The 24,476-nt window shown below is 35.9% G+C and overlaps 1 protein-coding gene across 1 annotated transcript; it reads left to right on the forward strand.

Moving 5' to 3' along the window:
• Window positions 1-17,691: 17,691 nt before the first annotated feature.
• On the forward strand, window positions 17,692-22,563 carry LOC129876442 (ATP-dependent Clp protease proteolytic subunit 6, chloroplastic). Its single transcript, XM_055951893.1, has 9 exons — window positions 17,692-17,894; window positions 18,085-18,146; window positions 18,274-18,346; window positions 19,133-19,337; window positions 19,436-19,501; window positions 19,649-19,789; window positions 20,341-20,394; window positions 21,855-21,947; window positions 22,183-22,563. The coding sequence occupies exons 1-9, from the start codon at window positions 17,809-17,811 to the stop codon at window positions 22,228-22,230; spliced, it is 828 nt and encodes a 275-aa protein (XP_055807868.1). The 5' UTR covers window positions 17,692-17,808; the 3' UTR covers window positions 22,231-22,563.
• Window positions 22,564-24,476: the final 1,913 nt, after the last annotated feature.

Consider the following 24,476-nt stretch of genomic DNA (forward strand, 5'->3'; position numbering starts at 1 on the left):
TTAGATCTCATACTTTATGATGTGGCTGGAAATTTATCTTTTTTGACAGTGGTATCAAATCCAAAGGGGTTCAATCTGTTGAGTGGATAAATTAAAAGCTACAAAATAAAGAATTGAGATTTTTGAGCTAAGCATCGTTTTACCTGGGTTTGGTCGAAGCTTAGGATCTCATTTCTGGGATTCTCCTAAGCTATCAGAATATTGTCCGTATAATGGTGGTTGCCATAGATATCCCTCTCAAGGGCTAACAAAGATCTAACACATTCAAGTTGAAGAAGACTTCAACGGTGTTGAATCATGACATCTGTGAAAAGTTTTGGATGTTCAGATAGTTACAAACCACACTTGAATGTATGTGGATGGCATTGGTGACCGGAGATGGAAGATTGCAAGTGGCAGTCCCCATTGTCGGAGATGGTGGTCTTTCGAAGAAGTTGAGGAGATTCTAGAGTGTTCTTTTGTCTTTGGTTAATTCTATTTTGTTATTTTTTCATTTTGTTTTTCTGTTCCGTTTAGTTTACGAGTCTGGGCCACTTTTGAGCCTAGACTCATGTGCCGATCTTATATTAATAAAAGTCTAATTTATTTTTATTTTAAAAAAAAATAACTACTATGTTTATGAAATTCTTATAACATGGAATGAAAGAAAGTCAATCGAGGCATGCTCAAATACTAAATAGAATAACAATAATAGTTCTTCGCGAGTACAATGTGAGTCTCACCAAAAATATCAGAATGATATATATGGAGATATCCTATCTACGATGCTCAAGTCCAGTCCATGAAAGCAAAAGTTAAAATTTTGGGAATGACCTTAAGCTCTATATACCTAATATGTATCATAAATCATTTCTCCAAGAGTGAGATAGGAGCTAAACATAAATATGATACATGCACAACAATTAATATAAGAAGAAAATTATATCAATTAACAATCAAGTCAAAGATATAATATAAATATGTAAAACCTGTTCTCAGTCATTCTTTAAACACCGAGCTTTACGAAATCAAGAAAACGTATTCATTTATCAAAATTACTACACTGTAAAAGAAAATATCAATGCATATTTTTCTAGTGATAAGTTTATTATTTTAAAGAGGAAGATGAAAGATGGAAGAAACAAACATTAGAAAAAAGTGAGAAGTATATCATGTTTTCGCTGACGGACTATTCCAAAGAAGAAGATGAGAAGAGAGATTTTAAAAAGGGAAAGAGATGAGTGTCAAAAACATACCTAAATTATCTTTTTTTTTTTAGTTTCATACCTAAACTATTGAAAGTGTGAGTTTCATACCTAAGCTATCACTTATTTGTTTGAGAAATACACTTCTCTCTTTTATTTCAGTCTTATTGTAGTGGTGTATCTACTACACTCTCTCTTTCATTTTAAAAAAATTGTCACATTACAATCTACATGAACAAAACAATCAATCTTAACAAAAATTAAATAAATTATTAGAATTAGTTAAAATTAATATTAAAGTATTACTATCTCTCGATCCAAAAAAAATATAAAATAAAATATAAAATATTTTTCTTACCTCACTCTACCACTTTCTTTCCCCCCCCCCCCTCGAATCCCAATTTTTTAGTTTTATTTTTATTTATTAAATTTCTTTTATAAATTTTTTAAATTTTTTTACTTCATCTCCCCCCTAAAACAATAATTTAGATTATTTTTATTTTTATTTTTAAAAAAGAATCTACCCCACTCTATCTAGCCCTCTGCTTTCAAATTTTTTTTCGTTTTTGTATTAAGGTGAAAACTAAACAGAAAAAGCAGGAAAATATTTTTATTTAATTAATAAGATAGATGTGTAAAATTGAGTAGGAATTGTTGGATAAATTAAAAAATAATACTAAGGTTGTTTTTGTCTTGAAAAAAAAGGTTAGGTGTTACTTCTGCTTCTTGAAATTTGTAACTTCTTTTCAATAGTTAAAAGAAATATTGGTGATATTCCTCAAAAATACTTTTTATGTAGGCCAAACAACTTAATTAAACAATATTTTATTTATGAAAGAAATATTTTTAATCTCTAAAATTATCACGATCTGAAACTGAGTGTGATAACACTTGCTTTAATCCACCGAGTCGAGTCAGCCTATAACCCAACGAGAAGTAAAAATGCGGAAGTAAATAAAATAAAATAAGGTTTAACTTAAGCAAAACAGATAAAAATCTCTAAATTTCCCTAAGATTGGTTATCACGTATACAAACCACTAATAAAATACAAAATAAGAAAGAAATACAGTCATAATGTCTCTGTCTCTAGAATGAGACTAAAACATAAGAAAAAGAGTAAGAGGTGTCCGTTGGATGAATGCAACAACGACCTCAACAACTCGAGTGATAGCCTCAGATATGGTAGGAAGCTAGAAGATCAAGCAGGTTTGGGATTACAACCTACACAAGTGTAGAAGCATGGAGTGAGTACCAAGCAACACGGTACTTAGCAAGTAGACAACTAAAACTAAGCAAAGTTAAATAGAATATAAGTACTCCTGTCATTCCAACCGAACTTCCTCAGCTACAACCTGCATAAAATCCAATACAACTCTACAATTTGTACAATAATAATACACAATCCACAGATACTCATCAATAATATCAGCAATTGAATCATATCAAGTCAAATTCAGTAAATACAGAGCAATGAGAGGTAAACACAATTCACAAATATCAAAAAAGTGTGATGTAATGCAATAAAATAGTGCATGTATGTGCTATGAATCACAGTTCGAAACCCATGGGGGATATTTATATCTATGTAACACTTCACGGAGCATATGGCATGTCCCTTAAACATACATAACCTATGACAGAGCGTGTGCCCAACCCTTTTGTTTCATAATACATGTCATGGAGCATGTGGCCCAACCCTTTTGTTTCATAATACCTGCCACGGAGCATGTGATCCGACCCTTTTGTTTCATAACACCTACCACGGAGCATGTGACCCGACTCTTTTGTTTTATATCATTTTTGGTCTTAACACAATATATCAAAACCAAGTCATGCTCATATAATACACGATATTAGGATAATATCAATTACAATTCACATTTCATATCATTAGATTATCATTTTATTACCCCTCTTCTTCGTTGTTAAGGCCAATTACCCAATCAAATAATCCAGTCTAATTTCCATTACTCCCCAACGCACATAACAAGTAAATACTAGTATCTACAAGCTTAAACAAAGGTTTAAAAGTTCACTTGCCTTAATCTCAACCTTGACTACTCCAAAACTTGTGCTTTGCCTTTACGTCGACGCTCTGAATCGACAAAATCTAATCAAATATGAATTTCCAATAAGAATACTAGTTCAACGACACCCAAATCAATAATTTTGAAAACCGGGTTGAAATAGACCCAAAAACCCAATTTCAAAAATAAAGGGTAAATGTGAATTTCTTTATGTGAAAACGTTCCTCGAAGTATTTGAAAATAAATGGTGAAAACAAATTTGAATTTGGAGTTGAAATCAGTTTGTAATCCTCAATTATTACAAAAATTCCAAGTTCTTGAAAACCCCAATTCCTCAATTCAAAATCCCCAATTTCATGTCAAAATTAACGAATAATTAATGGGCTAAGAAGAATACGAGTTAAAATAACTTACCCAATGAAATTCCCAAAAAATTCTCTTTGAAAATTATCTATCCCGAGCTTCCCAAGTCTAAAAATGGAGAAAATGGGTCTTTTCCTGACTTTTGCGAATAACGTACTGTTCCTAGGCAATATCTCTCCGCTCACCAGTCCTCACTCACCGAGAATGCGGAACTCAGTGAGTCGAGCCCTTCGCAAATGCGATGAAGCTTCCAAAAATGCTAATGCTCCCCTTTCTACCTTTCGTGAACGTGGTGAAGCTTCGGCGAACGCAGTGAAGGCTTGCACCAGACTAAGTTGAAAACAACTTCTCCAAAACATAAAAACATGAATAGGACCTTCGAGATTCGTTCGAGAATCCTGTGCACTTAAAACATATATGATAACCTACTATATTCAACGTTTCGGACTCAATAAAACCGTCAAAATTTGAATTCGAGGTCTCCTTAACCTGAAATTCAATAAGTCGCAATGAAATTAACTTGAAGCCTCAAAATACCAAATCAAGCTAGGGACCTCTAAATATTCAACCAAAATCACTCCTAGGCTAAAAGCATCCTCCGAATCTAACAAAGTCGTTGGAATTTCAATCCGAGCATTCAAATTCCAAATGTTGACCAAAGTCAAACCTTAGTTCAAAATAACTCTAACTTCCAACTTAGAACCTTAATTCTCCAATAAACCTTCAATTTCTGAAACGACAACTCTCCTAAAATAAATTCTACATTCCGGAGCTGATGAAACTGATGGAATTTTATTCCGAGACTCGTAGCTCTGGTTGGTCCCAAATATCACTTTTGAACAACTTTAACCTCTAAAACTCAAAAACTTCAAAACCTCAAAACTTTTCAATGAATTTCTAAAACCAACACCAAACACTGATCAGAAATGACTCAGGGGCAACTATTGGGAGGGGTAAAATGCTCATTTACTGAAAATTTCCAAAAATGAACTTAGGATCATGACAAAAAATGCCTGACCAAATAAATTATAAAGTTATTAGTCAAATATTTTTATCTCTCTTTAAATAGTATAGACTACATAAAATAAAGGCATTTGTGTGAATGATGAGCATACTAATTAATTATGACAAAATGGGTAATTTGGGGGGTAAATCACCTTGGTATACTATATTAAGAAAATATTTACCATATATGGTAATAGAATTTTTTAAAACTAAATATAGCAGTATTTTGGAATTAGAACTACACAAAACTCTAAAGAACCATCTTAATCTTTATTGTACACTTCTCTCTCTTTGTCATCCATTTTTTCGCCTACACTCATGATTTCTTGTTACAATCCGAAATCGAGTGTGATGACACTTGTCCAATCCTACAAGAATAAGTCAGTCTAAATTCAATCAACTACGAAAAATTATGTAGAAGAAATTTTAACGAATAGATATACAAAAGTGGAAGGCTTAATCAACTATAATAACCCCCAAGGACAGGTTGTCACATATACAAGCATCTAAATAAAATAAAAATAAAAGATAAGTATAAGTCTCAATGTATTTATTTCTTAAATAGAACAAAGCATAGTAAAAGGGATAGGGGAGATCGTCGGCATCAATTAGCTACCTCTCAAGTCTCCTCGAAGCTTCGGATAAGGAAAAAGGAATACATAATCACAGTCCAGGCTCGAAATCTACACAAGTGTAGAAGCAAGGAGTGAGTACCAAATAACACAGTACTCATCAAGTCAACTTACAAAATAGGTAAATCTAATATGATACTAGAACTCCTTTCAGCTTAACCAAACCTCCTCAACTACAAACCTTCACAGAAATCAACCCAATCTAGAGTACACAGTTCATATGACACATAGATCAACTATAGCTCATCAACATCACCAAATAAGTCACATCAATATCAAGTATGCCAACCACAGATACAATAAATGGTATATACACAACTTCACGATGACAGATAAGGTGTAATACAATGCGATGTGATGTCAAGTAAAGTGATGCATATTTGTCCTAATGATACACATCCATTGTAGCTCAGTCCAAAACCCATGGGGGGCGCACAAGTCCTTGTATCCGCCAAAACCATTTTCTATAGACATAATCATCAATCATTGAAACTATTTCCCATCGGTATCACCGGAACCATTTTCCATCGGCATAATCATCAATCGCCGAAACTATTTCCCATCATCATAATCATCAATCGCCAGAACCATTTTCCATCGGCATAATCATCAATCACAGGAACTATTTCCCATGCATAATCATCAATCGAATCTCATCACAATATTTCAGAACCATTTTAAATAAGCATGTTCACACAAATAATGAGAATATAATGATGTCCACAACCACAACACAATCTATATCAAGACAATTTATGTCACAACATCAATAGTACATTAACACCAGCATTTACATCATTCACATCAATATAAATTATCAAGGCTCCATTTCATTATCCCTTTATCACATAAATAGGATCAACCAGTGAGAGAGTACTTCAAGACAATTCTCACTATCAACAATGAGCAGATGACAATTTTATGAAGTTCACAATCATTTTATAGCTATCATAGCATTTTATTGAATTTACATCAATTTCAAGTCAAGAGGTTCACGTTTTCAATCACAATCATAGTACATATTGCTTTTTATTAACCTCATTCTTCCATTAAGAATAATTCACATGATTAGAATCTCATACCTCATTTCCATTACTCCCTAACACATATACGAAAGAAAATTCACGAATTCTACAAGATTTAAAGGGTATTAGAAGTTGATGTCATAATTCAATTACACGTGTGATGGCACTTGTCCTTTTTCACCGGACAAGTCAGCCTAAGACACAATATTTTAATAAAAAAGTGGAAATAATCTAAATACGTAAATAATAGTCAAAAGTGGAAGACTTTCACTTAAATACCCCCCAAAGATTGGTTGTCACATGTACAAGACGTTAAAGAAAGTAAACTAAAATAAAAGTACAAGTCTCAATAAGTCTTCAACTCTCAAATAGAGTAAAACATAAAAATATAGGAAGTACGAGAGTTCGATGGATATCATGGCTACCTCTCTCAACTCTCAGAAGCCTCGAATGATCAAGAAAAGTGACGGTGATCAAAGTCCAGGCTCGGAACCTACACAAGTGTAGAAGCAAGGGTGAGTACCAAACAATGCAGTACCTAGCAAGCTAACTAGAAAAACTAAGTAAATCTAAATGAATACACGAACTCCGTTTCCAAACCAACTGAACCTCCAAACTACAACCTGCACAGAAATCAACCCAATCGAATAGTTCATACTATACAGTTCAATAAGATGCAGATCACAGCTTAATATTATAGATATATCGTACAAATACTCAAAATGTCATAAATAGGCATTAAACTGTCAACACAGATATGCAGAATATGTAAATGCACACTCAATGATCATGCATGTGTCCAATTGCCGGCAAAGACCTTGACATAATAAGCTCTGGCCGCAAATGACCTCAACTACATAATCTTTGATTGGAAATGACCTCGATCGCATAATCTCTCATCGAAAATGACCTCAGTCTCATAATCTCTAACCAAAAATGACCTCGGTCTCATAATCTCTGAACGAAAAAGACCTCAATCTCATAATCTCTAACCGAAAATGGCCTCAGTCTCATAATCTCATCAAAAATGACCTCGGTAATATAATCTCATCGGAAATGACCTCAAACTATCAATCTCTCACTGGAAATGACTTCATCCATATCATATATCTGACCGAAAATAACCTCGGTCTCACAATCATATACCTCTCATCATAGTGTTTCAAAACTAATACAATATCATGCTCACACAAGTAATGAGGAATAATCAATTCAGACAAACCGCAATCACAATTAGACTATCAAGTATTTCATCAAATACACATAGATATCTTGACTACGGCATGCAGGTTTCAATACTCAACAATATCACACATAGTCTTTTGTTAACCCTATCGCTTCATTTTAGATTAGTTCATATCACAATTAAACTCGTAACCTCATCTCCATTACACCCCAACACATATACAATGGGATATTCAGGAATTCTAAGAGATTGACGAAGTTTTAAGAGTCTACTTGCCTTAGCCAAGATGTGATCAATCAATCTCGTGTGCCTTGCCCTTCCGACTATACTTTGACTACACAATCTATTCAAGTAATGATTCACAATCAAAAACTAACTCCAACGATACTAAGAATGTGAAATTCGACAAAAAAGGGGTCAAAGGCTCAAAATTTGACTTCACAAAATAGGGCTTTAAATCCGAAAATTTTTAGATGAAATTGTTCCTCTTAGTTTTAGGAACTCACTATCGAAAACCATTTCAAAAATTCAGCCCTAATCAAGTCACAATCAATGATTTAAGTTTTTCTCAAGTTCTTGAAAAAGTGTCATTTTCACCCATTCAAATCCCCAAATACATGTTAGAATCATCAATCAATCAATGGAAAATGATGAAGTGGGGTCGAAATAACTTACCCAATGGAATCCCATGAAAACTCCTTCTCCAAATCGCCACTACCGAGATCCAACATCCAAAAATGGAGAAAATAGCTTAAACTCCGGCCAAAACCCCTCTCAGATGTCTTTTAAGCGACAAGGGTTCGCTTAAGCGGACCCTCACTTTTGCGGGATTTGGGTCACTTTTGCGAACCCCACCCCTTCACTAAAGTGGCCACTTTGGTCATTTTTGTGACCCTTCACAAAACTCGGACCTTCGATTTTATGACAGGGTGTTCGCTTAAGCGAAGGTCGCTTTTGCGAAACCCCTTTACTTAGGCGAAGGCACCAGAATCAACAACTTTTACTAAGTTCAAAGTCTCTGAATTAACCCTCGGGATTCGTTTTGAACCCCGTATAGACAAACCATATATGCAAACCTACTAAACTCGATATTTTAGATTCATTGAAACCAGCAAAATTCGATTCTGAGGCCTCCTTAATCCAAAAACCAAAAAGTCGCAACTAACCCAATATTATGCCTCAAAAGACCAAAATGGCCTCAAAGCTTCCGAAAATTACACAGGAACTCTCCCTAGGCCTAAAATCATCCTCCAAATCCAACAGAGTCGTCGGAATTCAATTCCAAGCATCCCAACCTCAAAGGTTGACCAAAGTCAAACTTATGGCCAAAAACTCAAATATTTCCAACTCAACCCCTTAAATCCCTGATATGACCCCAAATCCAATTCTGTCAACTCTTCGAAACCAATTTCAATATTCTGAAACTAATGAAATCGATGGATTTCCATTCCAAGACTCAAAACTCTAAATGACCTCAAATATCACTTTTGAATAATTCTAATTCTCTAAAACTCAAAATATACAAAAAATCTCAACTTTTCAACAAAACTGCGGAACCAATATCAGATATCAATCAAATATGACTTAGAGAAACTACCAAGTAGGGTAAAATAGTCTTTTTACAAAAAATTCCAAAAATAACCTTTAGGATTATTACATCATCCACCACTAAAACCATATTCGTCCTTAAACATAAAGTAAAAGAAAGTACCTGAAGCCTCAAAAAGTTATGGATATCAGGCCCGCATGTCATCCTCCGACTCTCAAGTCGCCTCTCCGACTAAGCGGTGCCTCCACTGTACCTTTACTAAAGCTATCTCCTTGGTCCTAAGCTTACAGACCTGTCTATCAAGAATGGCTATGGGCTCCTCCTCAAAGGTCAAATTTGGACTTAACTCCACTATTTTAATAGATAACACATGAGACTCATCCGGTACATACTTTCAGAGTATGGAAACATGAAATATAGGATGTACCGCTAATAAGCTAGGTGGCAAGTCTAATCGGTAAGTCACCTCTCTCACTCGCCCCAAAATCTTAAATGGGCCAATAAACCAAGTGCTAAGCTTTCCCTTCTTTATGAATTGCATTACGCCCTTCATGGGCAATACTCGGAACTAAACATGGTCACTCTCAATGAACTCCAATGGTCGAACCCTCCTATCCACATAGCTCTTTTACCTACCCTGGATAATCTGAACCTGTTCCATGGCATCTCTAAGCAAGTCCATGTCTAAAGTGTCTATCTCAACTGAGTTGAACCACCCAATAGAAAATCGATACCATCTACCATATAATGCCTCGAATGGGGCCATCTGAATGTTGGAGTGATAATTGTTATTGTAGGAAAACTCTACTGAGGGCAAATATCAATCCCACCTAGCACCAAAATTAATAACACAAGCGTGGAGCATATCCTCTAACACCTAAATTGTCTACTCAAAAAGACCTCAGTCTGTGGGTAAAAAGTTGTACTCATATCTAGCCTATTGCCCAGGCCCTCCTATATAGCCTACCAAAAATCAAAGTAAAGACTGAACCTCGATCCAAAACAATGGATACTAGAACTCCATGAAGCCAAACAATCTGACTAATATACAACTGAGCTAGTCCGTCAGTCGTGTACTGCACCTTAACTAGAATAAAATAGGCACACTTGGTTAGTCTGTCAACCACCACCCATATAGAATCATTACCACTCACGGTTGTAGGCAAACCCACAACGAAGTCTATAATGACCCACTCCTACTTTCAAGTAGGAATGGACATTCTCTGACTCACACCTCTAGGTCGTTGGTGCTTACACTTGACCTGTTGACAGGTAAAATACTTGGACACAAACTCTACGATGTCTCTCTTTATCCCACACCACTAGTAATGCTGACTAAGGTCATGATACATCTTTTTCGCGCCCGGATAAACAGAATATTAAGAGCAATGAGTCTTTTCTAGTATCAATCTGATCAAGTCGCCCACCTTGGGCACACAAATTCGGCCCCCAATCCTCAAGACACCTTCTAAATCAAGTCTAGCCTCCTTGACTTCACCCCTCAACACCTTGTCTCTAATGAGACATAACTTTTCATCATCAAACTGCCTCTCTCGAATCTGCTCAATTAAGGAAGAGAGGGCCTCAATAGAAGCAATAAATCCTCCTCCTCCCTAGAAACTTACAATAGGATAAAGTTATTAGCTAACCTATGAACATCTTTAGCCAAGGGCCTCCTGTCAACACTAATCGCTGCGAGACTCCCCATACTAGGAGACTTCTTACTCAAAGCATCGGCCAACACATTGGTCATTCCTGGGTGATACAAGATAGACGTGTCATAGTCCTTCGGTAGCTCAAGCCATCTACGGTATCTCAATTTTAGATCCCTCTAACTGAAGATATACTGAAGACTTCGGTGATTACTGTACCATATAAGTAATGATGCCATAGCTTCAACAAAAATACCACCGCCGCTAACTCTAGATTATGGGTAGGATAGTTCTTCTCATGATCCTTCAACTGTCTAGATGCATAGGCAACTACCTTCCCTTTGTCCATCAGCACTCCAGTCAAACCAATACCAGAAGCATTACACTACACGGTGAAGTCTACACCCCCTCGGATAAGGTCAAAATAAGAGCTAAAGTCAACAAAGACGCTTCACATTCATTGGACCAATGAAAATCTACTGACTTCTTAGTCAGTCTAGTCAGTGGTGCTACAATAGTAGAGAATCTCTGTATGAAGCGTCGGTAATACCCAGCCAAACCTACAAAACTTCAAATCTCGATGGGGGGAATAGGCCTGGTCCAGCCTCTAACTACCTCAATGTTGGCCGGATCCACCCTAATACCCTCCTTGGACACTACATGTCCCAAAAATTCCACATAATCAAGCCAAAACTCACATTTGGAGAACTTGGCATACAACTTTTGCTCCCTCAATTTCTGAAGCACCAACCTCAAATGACTAGAATGATCCTCCTCTGTCTTAGAGTACACTAAGATAACATCAATGAAAAAAATCACAAAGAAGTCCAGATACGGCCTAAACACCCTATTCATCAAACTATGAATATTGCTGGGGCATTGGTCAGCCCAAATGACATAACCAAAAACTCGTAATGGCCATAACAAGTTTGAAATGTGCTATTAGGAATATCTGATGGTCTAATCCTCAATTGATGATACCCGGATCTCAAATCTATCTTGGAGAACAAGGCCGCTCCCTTAAGCTGATCAAACAAATCGTCAATAAGAGGAAGGAGATATTTGTCCTTAACTTTTGCCTTGTTCAACTGTCTATAATTGATGCACATCCTCATGGCCCTATCTTTCTTCTTCTAAATCAGAACTGGTGCACTCCAAGGTGACATACTAGGGAGAATAAACCCCTTACTCAATAGATCTTGCAATTGGTCCTTCAACTCTACCAGAGCCATACAATAAGGTGGAATAGAGATAGGCTTAGTTCCCGGCTCTAAGTCAATAGCAAAGTCAATATCCCTATCCGGAGGAACTTCAAGAAGATCAGTAGGAAACACATCGATGAATTCCTTAACCGCGGGAATAAACTCCATGGGGGGTGAGTTAGCACTAGTATCCTGAATAAAGGCCAAATAGGATATACACCCTCTATCAATTAATCTTTGAGCATGCATATAGAAGATGACATTACTAGGATAGGAACCACTAGTACCCTTCCACTCGATTCTTGGAACACTCGACATCGCTAAAGTCATAGTCTTAGTATAGCAATAAAGAATAGCACGATAAGGAGAAAGCCAATCCAAGCCTAATATCATATCAAATTCTACCATCCCAGTATAATCATGTCTACCCAAGTATCATACCCAGCCAAAGAAATATGACAGGATCGATACACTTGATCCACTACTAAGGGCTCACCCACGGGTGTAGAGACATTTACAGTCACAAGCATACGATCATATGTCAAATCAAATCCAGATGCAAAATAGGTAGACACATAGGAGAATGTAGATCCAGGATCAAATAACACAGATACAGGTCAATGGCAAATCAGGACGATATAGGTAATGACCGCATCATAAGCCTCAGCCTTGAGTCTCCCCAGAAAAGCATAGTACTAAGCTCCTCTACCACCACTCGCTTGAACAGCACCACCACTAGAGGCTCTACCACCTCTACCTTTCTGAGCTCTACCCTGACCCCTAGTCAGAGACGCTGAATCTCTTTGTGGAACTGCTAAATAGGTGCATTGGGGCCCTAAATGAGTCTATAATGGGTGCTGGTGCATCAAATGACCTGGATCTCCATAATTAAAACATGATATCGGGATAGAAAACTACTACGAAGACCCTGATGGAATACCATAACTACCTCGTCCCGAACTTTGAGACCCTCAGACTAACTGACTACGATCTCTGCTGGCATATAAGCGTGAATAAGTCTTTAGTGCTGAAACTGACTACCGCCTCTATGTGAAACTCTACCTACACACGTGGTACCCGAAAACTAACCACTAATACGGGCCCTCTTGAGGTCCCTAAACTCCTCTCTAAGCCATCAATTCCGTCTCTTTGGCGATGCACACAATGGATTGGAAGGAAGCCCCCTCACGGGCTGATTTGAACACATAGGATCGGATGGCGAAGGTCAAACCCTTCATGAACCTACAAGCTCTCTCCACATCATTCGGGATCAATGATGTAGCATGCCTTGACAACTAGGAGAAACATGCCTCATACTCGACAACTAATATGTAGCCCTACGTCAAACTCTCAAATCTCAATCTACTCTCCTCTCATACGCTCTATGGGATGAAATGATCCTTAAAAGCACTAGCAAAAACTCCCCACTCAACCGAAGGGGATCCAATTGGTATGGACCTCATAAATATCCTCCACCACTCCCTAGATGACCTACGGAGCTGGAGTGTAATAAATCTAACACCTCGAGCATCATCCATACTCACTACCTCTAATATCTCACGACACAATGTCAAAACTCATGTGCATCCTCGCTCTTACCACCCTGGAATTGGGTAGTTTCATCCTTGAAACCTCTCATAGCACTACTAATCAACTATAGTCATAACCAAAGCCGGAGCAATCTATGCATCGGCAGCTGGTGCAGGAACCAATGGTGGTTGGCCCACCTTAACTTGAACCACTGGGTCCTAATGCTGCTCCGGAGTCTGTAAACCAACTCTAGTTTGTGAACTCTGCGGCATGCATGCAGCAACTTGAGTGAAACTCTCCAATATACCCAGAATTCTCAATAAGGTCTCTTGTAGCAATGGTGGTGCGGGCTCTGAAGAAACCTGGTCCTAAGCAATCTCAACTTGTGGCTCTGGGGAGGCCTCTCTAACACGACCTCAGGTAGGTGCCGCTCCTCTGGCATGACCTTTACTAGCAATAGCTCTATGGCCTTAACCACTCACTCGACCCTTACCTCTACCCCTAGTTGGGGTCTCAACAGTTGCCTCAGGGACTACATCCCCCCTATACATAGATGTAGATCTGGTCCTCGACATCTGCCAAAACAATACATCACACTCAGCACTAGCGATAATGACTTGGCACAATAAGAAAGAATGAATAAAGGAAGTTTCCTAACAGTTTTCACAGCCTCTCAAAGATAAGTACAAATGTCTCTGTACCGATCCTTGAGACACTACTTAGACTTGGCTTGTACACGTGAGACCTATGAACCTGCGGCTCTGATACCAGTTTGTCAAAACCCAATTCTGAGTGTGATGGCACCTGCCCTTTCCCACTAGACAAATATATCGTACAAATTCACGAAGTTTTAAGAGTCCACTTGCCTTAGCCAATATGCGATCAATCAATTCTCATATGTCTTGCCCTTATGATTATACTCTGATTCTCCACAATCTATTCATGTATTGATTCACAATCAGAAACTAACTCCAACGATACTAAGAATGTGAAAGTCGGTGAAAAATGGGGTCAAAGGCTCAAAATTCGACTTCACAAAATAGGAGGTTTAAATTCGGCAATTTTTAGATGAAATTATTCCTCTTAGTTTTAGGAACTCAATATCGAAAACCATTTCAAAAACTCGGACCCAATCAAGTTACAATCAATGATTTAAGATTTTCCTCAAATTTTTGAAAAAAGGCCATTTTCACCCATTCAAATCCCCAAATACATGTTAGAATCATCAATTAATCAATGGAGAATAATGAAGTAGGGTTGAAATAACTTACTCAATGGAATCCCACGAAAAACTCCTTCTCCAAATCACCACTATCGAACTCCAACGTCCAAAAAAAGAGAAAATAGCTTAAACCCTAGCCAAAACTCCTCTCAGATGTCGCTTCAGCGACAGGGGTTAGCTTAAGCGAACCCTCGCTTTTGCGGGATTTAGTTCGATTTTTCAAACCCCGCCCCTTCGCTAAAGTGGACACTTTGGTCGCTTTTGCAATTTTTCACAAAATCCAGACATTCGTTTTTACGACATGGTGTTCGCTTAAGAGACTAAGCGAAGATCGCTTTTGTGACAGGCACCAGAACCAACAACTTTTACTAAGTCTAAAAGTCTCCAAATTGACCCTTAGGATTCATTCAGAATCTCGTATAAGATAAACCATATATGCAACCCTACTAAACTCAATATTCTGGATTCATCGAAAACCATCGGAATTCGATTTTGAGGCCTCTTTGACCCAGAAAATAAAAAGTCACAACCAACCCAATATTATGCCTCAAAAGACCAAAACACCCTCAGAGCTTCCAAAAATTACCCTCCAAATCCAACGGAGTTGTCGAAATTCAATTTCGAATATCCCATCCTCAAATGTTGACCAAAGTCAAATTTATGGTCAAAAACTCAAATATTTCCAACTCAACCCTCAAATCCACGATATGACTCCAAATCCGATTCCGTCAACTCTCCTAGACCAATTTTAACATTCTGGAACTGATGGAATAAACAAATTTTTGTTCCAAGACTCAAAACTTCAAAATGACCTCAAATACCAGTTTTGAGTCATTCTAAACCTCTAAAACTTAAAGTTTACCAAAAATCTCAACTTTTCAAGAAAAATACAGAACTGATATCAAATATCAATCAAATATGACTAAGAAAAACTACCAAGAGGGGTAAAATAGTCTTTTTACAAAAAAATTAAAATGACTTTCAGGGTCATTACAGTTGAGTTGCCTTAATCAAATCATGATCAATCAAACACTGAACCTTTCCCTTCCAAATAGTATTCAAATCACCACAATCTAATTAAATAATGATTCACAATCAAATTTTAGAACTAAAAATACTAAAATCATGAAATTTGGATAAAGGGTCAAAATAACTCAAAATCCGATTCCGAAAAACAAGACTCAAATGTGGAAATTTTTATATGAAGTTGTTCTTTAAATTATTTGAAACTCATTATTGAAAACCAATTCAAAAATGGAGTTTAAATAGTCCTTAATCATCATTTTAAGAAACTTTGAGTTCTTGAAAAAACTCCCAAAATATGAAGTCCAAAATAAAATATTTGGAGTTAAAATCATAATATAATCGATGTGTATTGAAGGTTCTTGGTTAAAACACTTACTTACCCAATCAACAAGACTCAAAATTCCACCTCCAAATCATCTATCCCTAGTTGTAGGATCCCAAAAATGGTGAATTGGGGTTGAAACTCCGACATGATCCTCCCAGGTGTCGCTTTTGCGAAGCCCGCATAATGATTCCCCCTTCTCTAAAGCAAAGGGTCTACGCTAAAGCGGAGGTCGCGAAAGCAACACCTCCTTCGCGAGAGCAAAGGTACTAGAACACAACATAATAAATTTCAAGCATTCTCCGAACGGACCTTCGGGGTTCGTTCGAAACCCCGTGCACACAAATCAAATATGCTACCATACTAAATTATGATTTAAGGATGCTTGTAAACGAAGTATCAATATGAATTTTATGAAAAGCTTATCACGATTAGGATGCTTTAAATAAGTATCACTTATGGATTAATTATGTTATGAATCATGAAATGTTGAAAGTAGCTATTCTTATGAATTTCAAGTATGTTATGATGAATTGGGTATTATTAAATTCTTACCATCTTCTAATGTTATGATATGTTCATGTTTATGTATGATATTCCATTGAAAGCATCACCTAGCACCGATCAAACTTTGGGATGGAGGCTCTCATGTTAGAAGAGGTCGGGTCTCTAGAAGCAATCCCCTAGTTCCATAACTACGTACCACCGTGAAAGAAAGGTCCATTCGTTAGTTGAGGCTCGATCTCTTATATCTTAGTGGATCCACTAAGGCGATGTTTATAGTTCTTATCTTGGTAAGTAGGACAACCTCTTTTCGGTATGGGGAAGACATTGGACTTCATGATATAGCTTTCATGGTTTATGTTGGTTAATGATATCTCTCACTAAACTTTTATGACTTACATTATGTTATGTTTACTTATGAATTCTTACGAGATTGCATTGACCATGCCTTATGTTTCTAATGATGTTTTTAAAGGTTTTTACTATGTTTAGCTTGGTCATTCCATTATTATGATTTACATCATGCATTGCATATTCTCCATACTCAGTACATTCCATAGTACTGATGCATACTCTTTTGCCTATATTGTTTCATAATATAGGTAACAATGCTCTAACCCATTTTCGTGGCTAGTGCGGGTTTCTATTGGCATGCCTTGATTAGTGTGTCCTTATGCTTCGAGTGCTCAACCACTTATGTCGTCTTTTATTTCAGACTCATTTCACTTTCAGTATTTCTCTTAGATTGTTGATGAGCTAGATCTTGTTCTATGCCCCATTTATGTCCTTAGAGGCTATGCCAGACTAGTATGATTTATTTCTTCTTATCAAGTGTTGTTCTCAGATTCTTCGTTGACTGAGTTTTCTATGATAAGATAGTTTTGAGACTGATATTCCATATTTCATTCTTATGTTGTTATCATGTTATTCCCGATTGATGCTATCTTATGCTAAGAGGCTTGATTAGGGTCTCTCGGAATTCTAATTGTCGTGTCATGTCTAGGGTCTAGATTAAGTCGTGACAGAAATAAAGAGAGAGAGATAAATCTAGTAAAATACATAGTATTGCTATATATTATTATAGATGATAATAATTAAATAGTATATTTAAAAGAAGTAATTATTTATTAAAAGGGACTCACCCAAGTAATTAATCCTAGTTTGGGTTAGAGGTCCATTAGCACTTAAGTGGGCTTTTACACCACAAAGCTAGTAGCCCATTTCAAAAGGCAAAATGACATGCTAGAAGCCCAATAAAGATCCAACAGTGGTCCGGGTTATCCCGAATTCTTATCCCGTTTTACCAGAACGCTTCTACCTTCGCCGGCGAAGACTCTTCCTTCAGTCCTCTGTCACTGACCCTCGCTGGAGTATCAAAATGGTAATGTCTGCAATTACTGGAACGTCAATTATACCTGTTTCTCTCCGGCACCAAACGTCATCTTCGTCTCTGCTATCCTCTAGGTAATTTAGACACTTGCTTTTCATAATTGCTGAAGAAATTAGTACTAACTCCTTATATACAAAAAGAATTACTGGCGTTTGGAGTAGAAAAGTCAGTATTTGGATTTTCGCTGTGAATTGATACAGTAAATATCAGTTTTTGTTGTTTTTTGAATTTGAGAAGGAATTAATACCTGTTCTTTTTCCACAGAAGCTTAAGGAAACATGTAGTTTCTGTTCTTCGAAGTCCATATTCTGATTCATCAGCTATTGGTAAGTTAGGGTCTCGATTAGCGACTGAATTGAGTTAGTTAAAACTTAGTTAGGTACTTAATTATCCTGAACTGGAATATTCTATGAATTTTGGGTGAAAATTTGGTTGTATTTTGCCAATTTTTAGGATTTTCAAGCAAGAAGTTGAAGATCCCATTAAAGCTCAATGAGCACGAATCCGGTGCTCGTATCAATTCAAGGTTTTATCATCAATCCTCAGACTGCATATACTAGTACCTTAATGTTCAAACTTGTGTGTACTTGCTATTATTTTGCTCTTATATTGCCTTACAAGGTCATATATATTTGTAAACTATACTACCAGATGCAGCACTGATTTAGTTTTGAAAGAAAATAAGAATATATAGACATTCTCCACACTTGGTAGTCAGATTTTCCAACAGATGTTCTTTGATCTAGATTTTAGAAGGTTAATTTTCCCTTGCTCTTGAGATGTGCTTACTGTTGTTTTCCCTAACTGATAATGCTTTATGTTCTTCCTTTAATACTCGCTAAAAATATAGTTTTTGAAATTAATTATGAGTATCTTCACTTTCACTTTGATGGCATTGGTTTGTGGTACGTTGTTAGAAACTGAGAATACGTCGAAGAGAAAAAATTATCATGCCGCTTTAATATTGTTATGGTGCTTGCTAGGTCTTAGACAACTGGACTAAATAGGTCAAAAGACAACAATCTCTCGTAGGGAAGTGTTGAAATAATTAATCCAACATATATAAGTCCATATTATACTATAAATTAATAAATAAGACACGAGAATAGACCAAAATGTGCATGGAGAAAAGATAGTAAGCCAGCCTGCACTGAACTAGCAAGCAGAAGTATTGCATTGTGAATGTCTCTTGTGTACTGGAAGGTCTCTGAAAATTCGCTTGGTCAATGTTCACACACAAAGATCGAATGATTGATTGAAACATGTCACCTAGAAAATATAACAGCTGCTGTTTTGAAATTCATGGGAACAGCTATGGGGTTATCGTAGCAAAAGAGGGGGCTAATCCACCCATCATGCCCGCCGTGATGACTCCAGGGGGCGCATTGGATCTTTCTACTGTGTTATTCAGGAATCGAATTATCTTCATTGGACAACCAGTCAACTCCGCAGTTGCTCAGAAAGTAATATCACAACTTGTGACTCTTGCAACTATAGATGAAAACGCAGATATTTTGGTACTGCTTTGCTTTTTCATAACTGTATAGCTTGATTTTTTTTTTCTTCAAGTTGTATGTAAAAAGGTATTGTTTACATCCATGTTTTGCAATATCAGATCTATCTTAACTGTCCTGGTGGAAGCACGTACTCTGTCTTGGCAATATATGACTGCATGTCCTGGGTAAGTATGCCACTTTATAGTGTCTATAATCATACCGTTTAATCAACTTTGAACAAATTTCAATTGCAGAATATGCTCTACTGCCTGACATTATGTTCTTATGAGCTACAATAGTTATGCTTTCAAGCAATGACCTTTTTTTGTCAGATAAAGCCTAAGGTTGGTACAGTATGTTTTGGAGCTGCTGCAAGCCAAGGAGCACTTCTTCTTGCCGGTGGAGAAAAGGGCATGAGGTATGCAATGCCAAATGCACGTATAATGATTCATCAACCTCAAAGTGGTTGTGGAGTAAGTTCTTGTCTCTTTTGCTGAGAGTTTCAGTTAAGATGTGTTACTTTGATTTGGCAATATTGCAGACACCCCCCTAACCCTTCCCCTCTCTCCCCTAAAAAGATCTTTTTACTTCCAATTAGTTGGATGATCACTCTTTGTTACCTTTTCTTTTACTTAAACAGTTAAAAAAGTTAAACAGCTAATTTGGTCTGACAAAAACTTTGTAAAATTGATTGTAAATTTGTACTACTAAACTTTGTATTGGTGCAATACTACTAAACACTTGTCTTGTGCCAATCTGCGATATATTTATTTCTTTCTTTTTTCCGTCAGGCATAATGAAAGGGATTTTTCATTTTTTCTGATATATTCTTTTTGAAACTGAAAATAAATCCCGATAAATTCTTATTCTCTATCTCAATATTCTCAAATATCTTTTAGAATATTTCTGCTAGTTCAAAACGATATGAATATGCTCCCTTTTTAGCGATATGAATATGCTCCCTTTTTAGCTACTTAAAATAGTTTTATTTCTATTAAAAGCCTACTTGCACTAACTGCTTTAGGGGCACGTGGAGGATGTGCGGCGCCAAGTGAATGAAGCGGTTCAATCTCGCCAGGTTAGTAGTTTTTCGTATTCTACCTTCTGTTTCTGTTATTCTACAAGTGGGTTTCGAACAAGATTTATCTTTGCTCAGTTCCAAATTTAAATTTAATGCTCTCCTTATCTTTATCTTTTTCTTGGCACCCCACACTATACAAAGGGGAAATAAAATTATAAAGAGTAAGTACTAGAGAGTTCTTGTTTCATGGGCACCAAGCTTAAATTTGCAACTGAAGTTAATTTCCAATATCTGAAAGACTTTAAGCTTAATATCAGAGTTTTCAGATTAGGATGTGTATCATGTACCACATTTAGTTTTTGTAGATATAGCAACATTCAATGAAAAAGATTATGATAATAATCAAAGAATACTCGGGAACTATCATGGTTGCAGATTCAGTTGTTACTTACATAGTCCTTTGAAAGATTTGATACCAACCTAATTTTAATATCATAATGTAGGCAAGATCAAGTTACAATGGTACAACCAAAGTATACAATAACAAAAAATGAAAAATAAACTGAAAGCCTTCTAATAAATTTATCATGCATCATTTATATTGATATCAGCAATGTCACTAACACGGCTCTTCCTAGATTTAACATGACTCATAAATTTTTGGCGACTCATAGTATACATAGGGAAATTGTAGGATACATGTAAAATGTACACACTAAATAAACATGATCAAAAGATAGGAATTGTTTTGTTACCTTCTCAAAAAAAAGGATGGGAATTGTTGAAACTTTTTGACGAACCATATGTAAGAGATACAGAACTTGTCTAATAGGGTCATAAAGCTAAGTTGATGGAAGTGCATTTGTTTGTGGTACTCTAGTAAGTCATTGTTTACGATCATCCAGATTAAGCATAGTGATGATTAGATTGAGAATTCGTTAGCACAGAAGGTTCACTGGACTTCCTTTTTCCATGTGTGTAATTTTGAAAAATACAATGACACAGCATAGGATCATGATGACCATATAGCAGTGTCCTTGTAAACTTCAGTTTCAGTTTTACTGGTTTGTGTCTAGGCTCTTATTTTAACTTAGATTGTTGACAGGAATGCATGTGTGCTCGAATGAATCACCAAAATTTTCAGTTCGTCTTTATAGATGGGTGTCAATGTTCAGGGTATTATTTTAAGCTAACATTGATGGCCCTTCACAGAGAGCATGTGACTGTGAACTTGAATGATATGATGCACCAGACTTGTGACTAGGACATAAGATTGTTAAATTGGGATAATGGGAAATAGGATATTAAGTTAAAGCTCCAGCAGAGTAGTTGATACCTCCATCCAAATTTATGGGATGATATTTCAATTTGAGTCTTATCTCAAAAAGAACAACACCTTTCTATATGTAGAAATAATTTAAGTTTTAGCTTATCACTTATTGTTAATGAGATATTTATATATGTATATTTTCCAGGAATTTTTATGAATGCGTTGATATATGTACTTGATTATACAGAAAATCGACAGCATGTATGCTGCCTTTACAGGCCAACCAATTGAGAAGGTGCAACAATACACTGAAAGGGATCGTTTTATGTCTGTCTCTGAGGTAATGTTGCTCATGCTATAACTTTTATGCTTTTGTTTTAGATGCTACTCCTTGCTATAGTGTTTCTAAATGCCCCCAAAAACTTGTTACCAATTTCAGTAGTAGTTATTTCTCATGGTGTAGATGTGGTTCTATTTTATCTGATCTCATTTCTTTCATTGCCATTTTTAGCTGGCCATGAGACATGAATCCATCTGATTAATAAACATTTTCTCTCTTTACTGCTCTATGGCAGGCCATGGAGTTTGGTCTCATCGATGGGGTGCTAGAAACAGAATACTAGTTGCAAATGAATTGCTTGGAGCACATGATAGCTTGGTTTTGGGATGGTGAGAAAAACTGCTGTTGATCATTAACCACTTTGAAAGACAAGAAGCCGGCTCTTGCAAATTTGTGTCATACTTCCTCACATGCTTCCAATTGATGAACGTTCAAGATCTCCGAAAGCATAATTTTGAAGGCAATCTTGTATTACTATTTAATCTGTCCTGCAGATTCACTCAAGCACTTTTACCTGTATTGATCAAAGTAAGTGATCAAACACAAAGAAGATGCAGGAGGTTGTGGTGTACTTTTGCCAAATATATATTAGTACTTTGCTTATGCTACTAATGCACATGTAACTCTTGGGAAACAGCGGAAGCTAAATTACGCAATCTCCATATGATAGTGTGTCCTACGCAAGTTGGTTTCAAAAAATGTGTCGACTCTAATAAAAAGTTCGTTTTTTTTTTATGAATGACCAAGTTTCATCTATGTGAAATTTTGGAGCATTATCCACCTGGCTTCCCGCACATGAAAAATGTCAAGTTTGTTGCATTATCCAAGTTTATTGTTACTCTATTGAACAACTTGAAATAGTTATCATCATTATTCAGGCCATTCAATACAATTTTTTTAACTTTACTCCCACTTAATGTGCACAACACAATCACTAGATTTGCACATTATATTCATGATTTTATAAAATTGTTATCAAGATTCAAAAGGTCTGATTAGAAACAATAAACAAAGCCCTTAAATTGAAATAAAGATATATACAAGTTCTAGTAACAAAATTTTAGTTTGAAGTTCTTAAATTGCTAATGCTATTCTCTTGCATAGGGGGCAATAGTTATTTGCACGAGTCATTGGTTGATGCAATCAAAGTGAATGGTGTGTTGACAATCAATCCTTTCGATGATTTGTCCATTAGAAAAGTCATATGCAGAATTTAAAAAATATTTTTAATAAGCAAATTTAACTAAAGCTGGAATTTTCCAAAATTCTTTTCTGTCCTACTCGAGATGTGATCTTCATTTATAGATAAAATTTGAGATTTTGAAAAAGAGTTAATTTCAAAGAATATTTAATTTACCTTTAAGAATCAAAATTTAGTAGTGGAGCTAAATGAGCCCCCAAAAATACAACCAAATACAAAGTACTCATATAGTCCATCAAGTAGGTTTCAAATTCAAATATAGCTAATTGATTGATTGACAATTATTATATTAAATGACCAGTAACGAGAAAAAGAAATGCTAGATTAAACAATTTGAAGAGGACAATTGAACTGAAAAAGCTCCTTGAATGAAAATTTATTAAACTTAAAAAATTATAGTTAAAATTGAAATCCGTATCTTAAAATCACCAACAATAACAAGTCCCATGGCATGGATGCAGTTAATTTCAAGTAACAAAAAGAGAGCAAAAAAAATAATAAAAGATGAAAGAACAACTTACCTGAATAACGAGAATAACCAAACGAACGAAGTTTACTTCTTAAAAATATGCAATATAAAGTCTTTTTTTAGATGGGGAGGAATTACAAAGATTGATACAACTGAGGAGGGAGAGGGAATTACAAAGATCGATACAACTCAGGAAAGAAGAGTTACAAAGATCAATACAATTGAGGTGATTGATATTTTTTTTGGATTTGGTAAACAATTTCAATTGAGGTGATAGATAAATTTACAAATAAGGATGAGCAAGTAATTAAATATCTTTAACACAAGAAAATGTTTGAAGTTTAATTTTTTGCATTATTTTTTTGTTCATAACTCCTTTCTATAATTGGAATTTTTTTCGTCATTAACTCATACGTCTTTATTCGAAAATTCAAATTGCTACTAGTGTATTTTTCTTTTCATCCAATTTTCACTTGTTTATCAACATGAACAAAAGACTTTTTAGCACTATTTCTGCACACATCAAACAATTGATTTGTCTATTACTAATTTTCTATATTTCATTCAAGGTTTAAAAGGTCTTCTTGGCATCAATTCTTTTATGATACTGTGACTAAACTAAGAAAAATTAAGAGCTTAGATAATTGTACTAAGACAAATCAACTATCAAGGAAACATCGTAAAATATAGGGGTAGACTAAATGCTGATTTTATTTCGGCAAAATGCATTTCACGAGTTCACAACCAAATTGACAGGTATATAACAAAACCTGATACAAATCAAGTCTCATAGGTACCAAGTGTCTTCTATACTTTATTGAATTTTATTGAACAACTTGCGATAGAGATCTCCATCTTT

The sequence above is a fragment of the Solanum dulcamara genome, chromosome 12, assembly GCF_947179165.1.
Source record: "Solanum dulcamara chromosome 12, daSolDulc1.2, whole genome shotgun sequence".
Taxonomy (NCBI): domain Eukaryota; kingdom Viridiplantae; phylum Streptophyta; class Magnoliopsida; order Solanales; family Solanaceae; genus Solanum; species Solanum dulcamara.

Bases quoted from the DNA above. Each gene is read 5' to 3' on its own strand.
- LOC129876442 (XM_055951893.1), top strand. From the start codon at position 17,809: ATGGTAATGTCTGCAATTACTGGAACGTCAATTATACCTGTTTCTCTC. The intron at 17,895-18,084 runs GTAATTTAGACA...CTTTTTCCACAG, and splicing joins TCGTCTCTGCTATCCTCTAG to AAGCTTAAGGAAACATGTAG. The intron at 21,948-22,182 runs GTAATGTTGCTC...GCTCTATGGCAG, and splicing joins GTTTTATGTCTGTCTCTGAG to GCCATGGAGTTTGGTCTCAT.